Genomic DNA, 14456 nt, shown 5'->3' on the forward strand with positions numbered 1-14456 from the left:
ATTTTCATATGGTCCTCATGTCAGCCTACCTCAAAACCTCCTGCTAATAAAACGTTATTTTTCTTCAGGATAGGTCTTTTCATTTTCAGATTCCTTTTCCAGGACTATCACTCACTGCTTTCTTGGATTTGGAGTGTCTTCTGCAGGAGGCAGGGGAGATATTTCAAGTCTACTGTTTTAATCTGACCAGTAAAGGAGAGCATTGCTGCTCTGTCTTGGATCTAATCACACTAGTCTCCCACTTCTAGTGAAACCCAGGCAGAACTCATCTGCCGAGCAGACTGAGCTGGGGGAGAAAGACTGCATTAGTGAATCACCGTGTGGGAGGCCTCAAGGGACACTCTCCTCACTTGAATTCTTCTCGACAATTACAGATGAGAAGTCACTGCCATTCTTCGATGGGCGGGACACCTTCAGAAAAGTATGTCTGTGGGAAGAGGTAACCGGTATCCCCAGCGCCCACCTTCCTGCATGTGGAGTAAGCCCTGCGTGCAAGTCATGCTTGAGTCAGAGGGTGGTGGCAAGAATTAACTGAATGCTGTGTAAGCACTCTGTAAACAGCTAAGCATCACTCGTCTGCGAGTGGTGTTAGTCATAGCCCGGGACCCTGGGAGACTCATTCCAGCCCCACCCACTGTGATCCCAGAGGTGTACAGTCAGCGCTGGGCCCCCACTGACCAGGCCATCGTGCCAAAGGTACAACGAGGGTGCAGAGCTGTGCAAACAGGATGCGGGAAACCAGGGGCTGGGAAGAGGCTGCAAGCCACGCAATCTGGATGATGAGGTTGTCTACGTTTGAATTTTAGGAGTGTGGGGAACTCTACCTCCCCAAAGAATTTCATCTATCTCAGGTGAACACTTAGATCCATTAGACCCACTGTTTGCACCTTTATCCAAAGCCACAGGCCACTGCCATAAAGATGTTCCTGTGAGGTATCATCCATCACGTGACTGCAACACAGACAGACTTGTGGTCCTAAGAAATTTCTGTCCTTATGTTTGCTGTAAGGAAGGACATCTTAGGAATGAAGAGACAAAGGAAATGACACCGAGGGACCCCAAGCTGATGGAGGTACAGCCCCTAACATATTAACAAAGTAAATAAAATACAAATAAAAACAAAACCCAGCAGGCTAGCCCCTTCACTGCTTTTAAAATTGGGGTTACAACTTATTAAGTTCTGAAAGCTGACCCCGTAGTATCACTGTGAACTTGGGAAGTGATTTTTACTTACCCTCTTTTCTCCCTGATCTAAGTCGAATCTCTGAAGGCTTAAAAAAAACGTAACAGATACGCCTGAGTTGGAAGAGGCAGCACGGACACATGACGGCCAGGCCTCACGACAGCGCTCATTAGAAAATACACCCTTTCCATAATTTTTCCTTAAAGCAGACTCCGTGAAGATGTAGAGAACTCTACTAAAAAATCGTCCTTTATAAAACATTTAAATATCATACATTATACTGAAGCAAAGTAAACTACAAAACACACCACCTCAAAATTCTGAAATCAATGAAGGTACCGTGCAGTAGCAAAATCAAGCAGTGACGGAATGTTAATCCAATTACAGCCTCCAGAAATAAACTGGAAAATTATCCTCTTTAATCATTCATGGTACTCACCTAGGTTCCCCATGTGGTTTGTCATTCATATACAAACAGCAGATCCATTCATGCTGTGGACACCAGCTCTACATGTCCTTATATTTCCTGAGCACTTCCTGTATTGTGTCCATTATCTCATTGAAGCCTGCATAAAATCCCAGAGTGGATACTACAGTTATCCCCCTTTAACGAAAAAGGCAAGTGAGGCTCGGAGAAGGAAAGTACTCGTACAGGATAACGGCAAGGATTTGAACCCAATTCTAGAGCTGAGTCTGCAGCCCCTGCCCTGTGGGGCCTTCCCACGTGGTTCACACTCAGACCAGGAGGCTGATGCCCCCGGGAACTCCTCCACTCCTCTTATAAAAGACCTCGTGAGAATTCTAGTTGGGAAATCAACTTAACACGTGCCATTCTCACGGGACATCTGAGCGCTGATGACAGGATGTCACATCAACCCACTTTCAAAAGATGACTAAAAGAAACAGATTGTGAAAGTATTACATACTTACATCTGGTAATTTCTGCCTTTCTTGGAGGTTTGTATTATAATATTTTATAATGCAATGTCAATTGTGAATTATTTATAATTCTATACAAAAACTTCAACAAAACTGCAGTTTAAAATGTTCCCACTTCCGTCAGACTAGCCGCATACACCTCCCTGTCTTCTGGGCTGTGCTTGGTCACAGGTACACAATCACCTGTAAAGCTTCTTTATAAATACAGATGCCCAGGCCCCTTCACACCTCTGAATCAAAAATTCTGGGAGTGCTCGGTATACCCGTATTATAAATTCTACAGGTGTGTCTCATGTGCAGCAGGGTTGAAAACACGTTTGTAATTGATGAGTGCTGATTTCACAGTTTGAGAAAATCATCCAGTCTTCACCAAAACCAGTCTTTTTTTCCCGATCTTGCTCACTGATTTGTTGGGCAACGAAAGCGGAGCTGGGCCTCAAGCTAAGTACTGCACCTGGCGGGTGTGCTTCCTGTTATCACGTCACCTCGTCAACAGACCGGGGCTTGTCTGTGATGTACATAAAAGCGGATTTTCTCTTTGGGGTCAGTTTCACTGTACTGAGCTTCAGATCTTTAAATAAATAACCCTTTGACACTGTCATTTAGTTTCCAAGGAGTTGAGAAGTGCCATCTTCACCCACCCCACTACTTGCATCTCTATGAGGCATTTCCACGCAACAGTGATCGAGTGATTCACCAACTGACCATCCTGGGCTCTACTGAACCCATTCAACATCCCCTACTGGCGTGAGCGGTTCCCTTGGCAAATCTCCCTGGGGACAGCCCTCTCACCTGGGCTGTACTATTCTGGCCGCCGCCCTCACCTGGTGAGGAACTATCACCACCGAGGACCCACTACTGTGTTTTTCCTTTGGCTCTGAATCTCCTCACTGCAGCTTCAGCTAAAGAACTCAGGGGCAATTACAGTGATTAACGAGAAACACTGGGAGCAAAACTTTCAAGAATAAAACCCAAAAAAATCCCAAAGGTAGCAATTTTCAAAATTTAATTGGAAAATTAACCAAATAAATTGTGGTCTTTCAAACAGACAAAATGCACGTAATGCCTCCATGGCCTCTCTATGTGTTAAAACTTGAAAAGACCTCAAGGATCTTTGTAGGTCTGAGAACACGCGGTCAGCTGTGCCCACGACAATGCCTCCTATTGGCATATCTTCCACCACGAACAGGGTACGCTCCACTAATTAGACCCATTTCCTCCATCCTTCGCCAAAAGCTTGGTCACCCTCTTTCCTGCCTCACATTTAAAACTACACGTTATTAACCAACAGGCCTCCTGGACTAACACTGCTTCCTCAGAAGCCAGCTGAGCTGGACATCGGTACCCGGTGGCAGTGAGTGGCAGGCTCGTCTGTCTACACCCCCTCGCTGCTCTGAAGACCCCCAAGTCCTACCACACATGGTGTGCCGAAACTGAAACGCGCACACGTGAATTCCCACCCCAACTTTAATAAAAGGACTTACCCTCAAGATGCGAAATTATGGAAAACATCAGCTGTGATTTCAAATAGAGAAGCGATGTATTGAAACCTGTGGGGTTCTAGGTACCTCGTTATTATGTATTTAAGTGTTTAAATCATAGTGTTTTCAGAGGAGAAATACCTGTTGTCTTTAAGAAGATCTAAGGTTAAGAAATTGGAAAAAACTAATGACGACAAATACCTTGTGCTCTTCGAGTCAAGGTGAATGTCATCCAGAACGTTCTGAGGCAAGAACACCCTGGTTATCACGTCTCACTGCGGGCAGCTGAAACCTGTGACCTTGGCTGTCCATAATACCAAAGAGAAAGACAAACACGCAAGCCGACGGACCACTTACCTTAATTACTAAATGAGTCTTCCATGAACAATATCTAGCGCTGTCAACACAGGGACATGTAAACATTACTAGTTCAGCGTGGAAGCCCAGGTGACATCCACAGGATGGTTCGCAGTGGGCACACTGACACATCCCCCAGGGGACGCATTAAGAGGGATGATAAAGAATAAAATAAGCTCTTTTCTCAGGGTTTTTCTTGTTCTTTGTACTACAACTTACGTGCTGTGTTTTCACCCTAGGAAGCAATTCTGGAGGAGAGCCGTGGTGAAGTCATGACTTCGGCTCTTCTCTTCCTGACACTAAAGGCTTCCAATGGCGGATCACTAGCCATCCCAAGTAGGAGTCTAAGAAATCTGAATATGGTCTCAGTATACCAGTCAGTTTCCCCCCAACCTTAACCTTAAGATTTCAATTTGTTTTTCCACGTATGACACTAAAACAAGTTCTGTATCTGGAATGAACCATCTGATCTATTAGATATGGTCACCACTACAAAAATGGATATAAAAATGAGTACTGAACTTGTGTTCTAAAAGTTATAGAGGCAGGCCAAAAGGGAACTGGGATAGTAACCTAGAAGGAGTTTAGTATTTGCTACCTCATCTGTGTATTTTGTTAATATATTTCCTTATAAGACTTTCGACAGTAAGTTTGACAACAAAGGAGCTGGAAAAAAGGGCACAGTGGCAAACACAATGGTCATCTTGGGGGCCTGATACAATTATTGCAGCCTCAGCAACTTTTTTACAAGTAGTTCTAATATTCATTAAAGAAAAATAAGCATAGGCTTTTGGAGTCGGGTATCATACAAAATGTGCCACTTACCTAAGTAAAATGCTCATACCCTAAAAAAAACTAAAGGAAGTTTTCCTTTCTTAGATGTGGTAAGTGTAACTTTATGTAGCCAACCTGAATTTTACAGAATGACACTTAACTTTTTAAGATTTTGCGTTCTGAAAGCCATCTTAACATATACTTATGCAGGTTAATTTATAAAAAGAGACGCCTTTGGTTAGAAATTAACTCACGGTGGCAGAATTCTGTACTTTGTACAAGAATGTCCCTGCCATGCCTCCAGACAGACCTGGGGAGGAAGAACAGTGTCATTTGTATTTCCTGTTGTATCCACACAGGTCAAAGCCTGTTAGAGGAACTCATCTAACTCTCACATCCATTCTAAACACTACAAACTATTAGCACTTTGAATCAGAAAGAAACTGTGAATAATCACTCATATAAAGAATCAATTTTAAAAATCAAAATGATCTGTTAAACCTCCAGTTTTTACTTTCTGAAATTTTTGAAGCCTATTGTCGATGTAACTACTATTTTCCTTTTGACATATTTGACTAAACTTATAATCAGTATACCTACCAGACCATTACCTGGACCAGGTTAATTGCATAGGAAGATTTTTACTGTTTACATTTTTCTTAAATTAATTTTAAAAAAGCATAGTAAAGAGTCTGAGGACAAATTATTCAACTGTTTATCATACATAAGACCGCATGACTATAATACAAAGGGGGGTTCTTTTTCATTTAACGTTACAATATACACAGCAAGTCCGGACCAGATCTTACAATCTGCACACAGGTATTTAACCTTTTCCATGCTGTTTATGTTTACAATGCACAGAAGTCCTGTAACCAAACCGTGTAGTAAAGCACACAAAACTGGACTGTAACATAACACAGTATGCAGAAGCACTGGGTTTTATGATTTCCTTTATGTAAATAGCGGTTTAAAAACTGCTTTCGTTTTTTGGTGCTTTTTAAGATGTGGCAACCAGCACAGAAAAAAAATGACCTGACCCATATAGTATCTTTACCTTACACTCCTAAACAGCAGTAACTACTGAATCCCTTTTGATGTTGCTCTACTCAAGATGACATCCTTCTATTCACTGTAAACCTTTACGAACTACCAAGTTCAAAAATCATCCACAGGCTTGACATTTAATTACAAAATAAATATGGATTTCCTGATTAACAACAAAAAAATTTTGTGGTTTATAAAAATGGATATTTCCAAGTTTCCATTCACATTCACATGGTTTTTTTAAGCCTTTCTTTTGTCACGGTTTAACATATAAAAACCTGCTTTTGTTCAGGAAAAAATGGACCTAGTCAACCACATGGAACTGACCAATAAAAAGTAATGCGGTGTTCTGCTGAGTTGTTCTGAACAGGGTTATCGGCAGAGGTAGATTACTGCTTCTTTTCTAGGCTTCTTTTGATCCTGGACAGGTAAGTTACTCATCCTCATTCTCCCAATTCAACCGCTCAAAAGTGTAACACCCTAAAATTGGTCAATTTAAAATGGGAACACAACTTTAGCAACTGCCAGACTGCGTTACATTAAGGCAGCATAATCTCAAAACGAGGCACCTGTTAAACACCAGCCTGTTCACTTCAGGTCATGCGTGAGAGTTTTGCTTTACTCGTGCTCATATGTGGACCTGTGGGTGCAACCAAGGTCTTGCTTTCAAGTTTACAAGAAGATTAATCGGGAATACAAGAATCAACTGCTGGTTCCATAGCTTCTGGATCCAGTGTCCCTTTACCCTCAGAAGCCTGAACACATTTAGAATGTAACAGATGTTGTAATCTTGAATTAGATGTCAATCTATTATGTTCAGTACACAGATTGCTGTAAATGTATTGGCTATGGATTCAACAACAGTTCCAGTTTTGTTTAAGCAATAGTACAGCCATAATTTTTCAACTGACATTTAAAAATGGTCTAGTTACACCTTGTGTCAAAGTGCAGAACTGCTACATTATTGGTTACAGACATCTATGTGCTATAAAAACAGCTTTGGTACAATAAATTATCAAAAAAGAAAATAAATTTTTGTAAAATTCACAGCATAATTGTGAGGCAAAAAAGCAGTCACATAAAATTCTGCATTTTTTAAAAATGTTCAGGATGAACAGAAGACATCTTTGTGCAGAAGAAATGGTGGAGATACCACGTGCCGAGAAAAAGCAAAAGAAAAAGTAAAAAGCAGGAAGGGACACAGCTGTAGCTATTTCCATCAAAGCAAACCACTACTTCTGTGACCTTCAACCAATAAGGAAGTCAACTTTATGACACACGCAAAGTGACCTTGCAATACCTTACAATTAGTGGGTCACAAAAGTCTATTTTAAAAGAAAGGCCTCTTGAATTACCCATTCTCTGTTTTCAGCATTAAGGACTGTCTGCAAAAGCATGTCCAAAAGTGATTGCATCTGAAATGGTAGGCTCTTCTAATTTCGAGTCCAAATCCATAAGGCCAAAGGTTATCCCAAAGACCACCACTCAGACCTCCCCAGGACTGGCCACGACTGACCCGTTGATTGCTTCTCAGTGCACCTTGGTTGGGAGACCAGTCACGTTCCATTACTATCTTATCTTACTGTGGCCTCTCCCATAGGAGACCCACAGGATCCCGTGTAATTGCTGCTTTGCTCCTCAGTAGGTTCAGACAGGAGAGTTCTGATCCCCGCCACTTAGCATGCTTACTGTGCCTTACAAACTCCAACACAACCGTCCCTTGCATACAGCTGAAGGTGATGTTTGTGTAAGCTGGAGGTCCCTCTTCCTTACAGTACTGCATTTCCGTGCCCAAGTGTGTTTAGAGGACATAAAAACCCAAATTTCCCATCCCCCCGCCCAAAACAAAAACAAAAAACGAAAAAAGGAAAAAACAAAAAGGAAAAAAACACCCTCATGGGGCCTTTTACGTAAATTATGTGCAGTGCCTTTTATTTTAAAATTAGTAGGCAAATGACCAAGACCAACATCTGAACATTAACTTTTGTGGAATAGAAAGACAAAAAACCCCACTATGACCGGGATGTGGCAAGTTAAAATGAGGGAGGCAAAAAGAGGACACCTCTGAGCTATCCATGAAGATGGGTCTGGACATGGCTCTTTTAAAAACTTCATTGTCCCTTTGCAATCTTTTCAAGTTAAAAAAAAAAAAAAAAAGTCAGCTTTGCCCTCCTGTAGCGGTTCAGTGTGTTAATCTCCTTCTGATTCAAGCAGCTTTGCACTTTGTTTTTTGGAAAAAAAACACCACTTCTATAAAAACACACAAGAAACAAACTCAAGTTTCGATTTAGTCACGAGCTAGCTACAGGACTCTGCTGCACACAGACTCCTGTCATGGGGGACTCTTCTCTATCGGCCCCTTGCCTCACTGTCAGACGCCCTTCAGTCATGTAATGTGCAGGACCTGTATTAGCAGAAAACTGGTATGTTGGATGTCCGGCTATGCCAGTCTCTTGGCGGGGATTGGAGTAGACGGTTAAATTCACGTCCATAGCTCCATTCTGTCCAAAGTCCAAGGTGTTAGCAGCCACTGGGCGATTCTGGTAGGCCTGATTGCCTTGATTCCCAGTAGAGGAAGAAGACGTAGAGGAAGAAGTCGTAGAGGAAGACAGGGATGTCATGGAGTGGTGACTGTGGCCCACCTCCATAGAATCCTGGGTAGAGGAGCTATTCGTTGGAGAATTGTAGACCCTTGGCCTGGTCCGGTTACCCAAGGCTTGTTGTCCGTGGTGGTGGTGGTGGTGGTGATGGTGGTGGTGGTGATGGGAACTGTTTCCATGGTGATGATGCAATGCATTCTGTTGAGGGGCTACATGAAAGGTTGTTTCTTGAACAGGATGAGTTTCAACAGTAACTTGTGTAGGAGCTTCAGTGCCTGACCAACCAAGAGGAGCAGGAAATTGCTGGCGCACCTGTAAGAACAGATTTTTAAAGGACTTATTCGGAATACTGTTTCCAAATCTTAACTCTTCAATCAAAGCCTGAAACACTAGCATTTACATTAATGGTGGGTTGGTGGTGGTGGTGGGGGGGGGGGTTGAAACTTATAATGTGTTAGTTCTATAACACGAAATTCCAAACATGTTCAAGAGTTTTTTACGAAAAATATTGTATTATGAAAGCTGCAATTTTTAGCAAGTTATACCCATAAAATAGGCTCATATTTCACAGGCCACTCACTTTCCTTCCTTGGAAGCATTGTTTATGCCAGGGGCAGCAACATTTTCTGGGAAGAGACAGCCAGTAAATATCTGATAAGTCCAAAAGGAACTCTTTACGTTCCCCCTAAAGCCCCCGCTCTCTCTACCTTTCTTGTTTCAATAAATACTATCCATCCAGCTGTTCAACCATTCCTCCACCCACACAAACCATCAGCAAGTCCCACTGCAGCTCCCTTCAGATCAGATCCTGAACCAGCCACTTTTTCTCCGTCTCCTCCAGCGCGCTATCCCAGGCCACTGTCATCTCTCGCTTAGACTAATCCAACAGCCTACTAAATCAACTCCCAGCTTCCATCCTCGCCTTTTTCCAACCTATTCTCCAAAAATTCGCAACAATAATCTTTAAAAGCACAAAAATAAAAGGCATCCATCCAAATTGAAAAGTAAGAAGTAAAATTGTCACTATTGGCAAATGACATGTATATAAAACCCTCAAGACTCTATCAAAAAACTGTAGAATAAATGCATTCAGTAAAGTTGAAAGATACAAAATCAATACACAAAAATCTGTTGTGTTTTTATATACCAACAATAAACTATCAGAGAAATAAAGAAAATAATCCTATTTACAACTGCATCAAAAAGAATAAAATACCTAGAAATAATTTTAACCAAGGAGGTAAAAGACATGTACATTGAAAACTACAAGACACTAAATGAAAGAAATTGAAGACAACACAAAAAATGGAAAAGTATCTCATGTAAATGAATTGGAAGAGTCAACAGTGTTAAAATGTCGATACTACCTAAAGCAATATATAGATTCAATAAAATTCCTATCAAAATTTCAATGGCATTTTCAAAGAAATGGAATAATCCTAAAATTTTTATGGAACCACAAAAAGCACTGAATAGCCAAAGCAATCTTGAGAAAGAACAAAATTGGAGGCATCATGCTCCTTGACTTCAAACTATACTACAAAGCTACAGTAATTAAAACAGTATGATACTGGCATAAAAACAGACACACAGATCAATGGAACAGAAAAGAGCACCCAGAAATAAACCCATGCATATATGGTCAATTAATGTATGACAAAGGAGCCAATATGCAACGGGGGAAGGATGGTTTCTTCAATAAATGGTGTTGGTAAAAACTGGACAGCCACATGCAAAAGAATGAACTTCAACCACTATCTTATACCACTCACAAAAATCAATTCAAAATGGATTCAAGACTTCCACAAAGGACCTGAAACCGTGAAACTCCTAGAAGAAAAACATAGGCAGTCAGCTCCTTGACATAGGTCTTGGTGATGATATTTCTAATGCGACACCAAAAGTAAAAGCAACAAAAGCAAAAATAAACAAGTGAAATGACATAAAACTAAAAAGCTTCTGCACAGCAAAAGAAACCATCAACAAAGTAAAAAGGCAACCTAGTGAATGGGAGGAAATATTTACATCATATACTGGATAAGGGGGTCAATATCCAAAATATATAACGAACTCATACAACTCAACAGCCACTCCCCACCTCCCTCAAAAAACTCCTCACAACAACCCAATGAAAAATGGGAAGCAGCCCTGAGTTAACACTTTCCCCAAAGAGATATACAGATGGCCAACAGGTACAAAAAGATGCTCCACATCACTAGTCATCAGGGAAATGCAAATAAAAACAGGTGTGAGATATGACCTCACACTTGTTAGAATGGCTATTATCAAAAACACAAACAACATGTGTTGACAAGGATGTGGAGGCAAGGGAACCCTCGTGCACTGCTGGTGGGATTGTAAATGGTGCAACCACTATGGAAAACAGTATGGAGGTTCCTCAAAAATTTAAAACTAGAACTACCTTATGACCCAGCAATTCCACTTGTGGGTATTTATCCAAAGAAAATGAAAACACTAACTCAAAAAGATACCTGCACTCCCATGTTCACTGCAGCATTATTTACAACAGCCAAAATATGGAAACAATCTAAGGGTCCATTAATGGATAAAGAAATTGTGGTGTGTACACACACACACACACACAAATTACTCAGCCATAAAAAAGAAAGATGTCTTGCCATTTACGACAGCATGGATGGACCTCAAGGACCTTATGGTTAAATGAAACAGGTCAGGCAGAGAAAGACAAATACCATAGGATCTTTCTTATACGTGGAATTTAAAAAACAAACAAATAAATAAATAAATAAAATAAAATAAAACACCACCAAACAAAAACAAAATAATCCAAATCCATACAATGGTCTGCACAATCCGGCCAATGCTCACTTCGCCACCAATTTCCTCCACACATGCTTCCTCCTCCTACCTGGGTTCCACCCACACAGGGTCTTCCTTCTATTCCTCTACCTGGTCAAGGTCTTCCAAACACCTCAGGATATTTGTACCTACTGTTCCTGTCTGCATAGAATGCTCTGATTTCTAACTTCTGCTTGGATACTTCTTTCCCATCATTTCAGTTCCAGAGTCTTCCTTGACCACTCTGGCCAACATCAGCACATGTCCAACAGCTGTCCACAAAAAAGATATTCTTCTTCCTGAGCACACGGCTGCACTACACTTCCCAGCCTCCCCTGTACTTATGTAAGTGACATGACTTAAGTTGTAGTCAGTGGAACATGAATCAAACTTTCTATGTCATGGCCGGGCCTGGCGCACAAAATATCTCCCAAGTCCTTCTGTCTGCTGGATGCAGACTAGGCCCCAGGTGAAAGAGGAGCCACAAGATGGTAGGAGCCTGGCACATGCGGAAAGAGGCCAAGCCACTAACCTGAATACCTACTCTGGACTGTTACATAAAAAAAGAAACTGACAGTCTGTAGGCTACCAGATAGCTGGGCGTCTACCTGTTATCTGCTTGGCCTACTTGAATTAATACACCCCACCCAACAAATAGCCATTCTCTATTACATTATCCTGTCTTATTTTCTTTTTAACAGTTAATGGTACTTGTAATTTTGATTCATCTGATTAATTTTATTTACTGTACCACTTAAAACGCTAAGAAGGCAAAGCATGTATCTCACCACTAGTGGCTAGCACAGATCATTATTTACTCAGTGAAGGTGGTCTGAGAACTAAAATTCAAAACTACTACTGAAAATAATTCAGGAGAAAAACAGGCAGAAAGTTCTCAGAAAGTACTAGTGCTTGTTAAACTAAGAAGCTACACAAATTTATGCATAGGAAGAAATAAGCAAAATAAAACTATACTCTGTCCAATACCGCTTTTCATTTCTGAATGAACCAAAGGTGATCACCGCTGTTTCCCCAAACTCTGTTAGTGGGAAATGAAACTGGTAAAACTATGTGGAAGGCAATTTGGCAAAAACTATCAAAATTACAAATCACTTCAACAAATCACTTCACTCTTTCACCCAGCAATTTCACTCTAAGGGTTTATCACAAATTTCATGTGTGTGGAATGACATATGTATAGGGTGGGTTATTTATTACAGCATCATTTGTAGTAGTAAGAAAAGACTGAAAATAAGCTAAATGTCCATTAATAGGGGACTACAGAAATGACTCATGGAATAGCTAAACAATGGAATACTGTGCAACTGTAAAAAAAATAAAAAAGAAGCTATCTATGTGCTGGTGTAAAAATAGCTCTAAAATACGTATTAAACAAATACGTAAAACAGTGTGTATGGTATACAAAGATTAGGTGAAAATACATATTTTCTGAATACATATGCACATGCATAAAATGTCAAAAAGAATACAAAAAAACTAATAACATTAATTAGAAATTGGGTATCTAGAGGACATAAAAGGGAAGACCTCATTGAATCTTTTATATTTACCTATTTTTTAACCACGTGAATATATCAAATATTCAGAAATTATATTAAAAAGGATTGAGGTAAATAAAGCAAAATATTAACTTCTGGTGGGAGGTACAAGTGCCTTCTGCTACTCGTGGTATGTTTGTATGTGTTTGTAGTATTTAATATAGTATTTGGAGGAAGGAAGGCCAGTCTTAAGAATTATGGGAAGCCTCTGGCAGTGATATTTGTTAAGACCTAAGTATTAACAGTAGTCACTAAACCAAAGAGGAAAGAGAAGAGTGTTCCAGGTTGAGCACCGTAAAGGTGGGAAATGTGAAAGAGAACATGCTATAGTCAAAAAATTTTAAAAATCCAGTTAAGACCAGAGTGAATGAAGAAGAGGAAAATGGCCTAGGTAGGGGCCAGACCACGGAAATCACTGTAACCTTCCTAAGAAGTCTAAATTTTTTTAAGTATAAGAGAAAGCCAAAAACTGGTTTAAAGCAAGGAAAAGAGCCAGATCAGACTGCTTTACAAATAAATATTCACTTGGCTTCAGAGAAAAGAAGGATGTTGACTGAACAAAATTAGACACTAGAAGACCAGTCAGGATATTCTTTATTAATAGGATAGGCTAGAGATGACATAGCAAGGGACGTGGAGATAATAAAAATGTATTTAGGATATTTAGAATCCACACAAGTTACTATTTGATTCAATGTGGGGGGTGCAGGAGAAGGGAGTCAAGAATTAACCCCCTCTCTCCCCAAGGTATGTGACTTAAGCAAGTCAGTAAATTTAGGGCCATTCGTACAAAAAAATCAGAGTAGAAAAGCTCTGATGGAGGTGAAAATGATGACATCAGTTTATGTGCTGCATCTACAATGTTCGTCATGTTGTGGAGACTTTCAAAGTGACATTTACAGTAAACGATTAGAAATAAAGGCCCCAGGGCTCGGGAGTGAAGTCTAGGTCAGAAACGAAGACGTACTTCATGATACACCTGTAGTTGGGTAACAGCGGGTGAGCTCAGCCAGGAAGTGTGTCAGGTGAGAGAGAAAGGCCACAGGGCACGCCGCGAGGAACACCGACATTTACATGGCAGCAGAAGAAAATCCCAAAAAGGAGACAGTGAACAAAAAGCCAGAGAAGTGGAGAATACTAGGGCAGCGTTCTGTCCAGAAAACCAGGGGAGCAAACGTAGGGAGCAGGGAGATGCCAGCAGTGCGCGGCTGAGGAATGAAGAAAGAAGCAACAGTGTCCGCCAGACTCCTCAGTAACCATCACTGGTGATGCTGCAAGGGTTCCCCGGAGTTGGGAGGCAGCCCAACTAGAGAAGGTGGAGAGTTCTAGTAAAGAACTAGAGCCCACGGATAGAATGAAATGGACCAGGGGCCAGGAAAAGGTAGTGCGTAAGGTGGGAGAGACCTGGGGTCAATCAGCTGCTGACAGAGAGAGGAGGAGAGGAGAGGCTGCCGGCACAGGAGGCAGAGGCTGAGCGAAGGGCTAAGTCCTCAGGGACAGGACAGAACCACTGTCTCTACGGAAAACGGGGCGTGAGAGAAGTAAACAAGCAGACACGTAGGCTGGACAAGACTGTCCTGTCTGAAGACTCTTCTTTCCACAGCAAGCAGTGAAAACAGAGAAGGGGAGGTAGGTCACAGGTGTCTAGGAAAAGTCTGAAACAATTATGAAAGAGAATGGGAGAGAGGAGATGACT

The 14456-nt window shown here is 41.1% G+C and overlaps 1 protein-coding gene across 7 annotated transcripts in view; it reads right to left on the reverse strand.

The window, feature by feature from the left end:
• Positions 1-5425: 5425 nt before the first annotated feature.
• Positions 5426-14456, reverse strand: part of DYRK1A (dual specificity tyrosine phosphorylation regulated kinase 1A) — a 140102-nt gene continuing 131071 nt past the window's right edge. For all 7 annotated transcript variants that reach the window (XM_019730317.2, XM_019730315.2, XM_074325423.1 and 4 more), the window contains one exon: positions 5426-8693. In XM_019730317.2, the coding sequence (XP_019585876.2) occupies positions 8073-8693 (621 nt within the window). In that variant the 3' untranslated portion in view covers positions 5426-8072. The remainder of the gene's footprint in view (positions 8694-14456) is intronic.

Source organism: Rhinolophus sinicus, linkage group LG01 (assembly GCF_036562045.2).
Source record: "Rhinolophus sinicus isolate RSC01 linkage group LG01, ASM3656204v1, whole genome shotgun sequence".
NCBI lineage: Eukaryota > Metazoa > Chordata > Mammalia > Chiroptera > Rhinolophidae > Rhinolophus > Rhinolophus sinicus.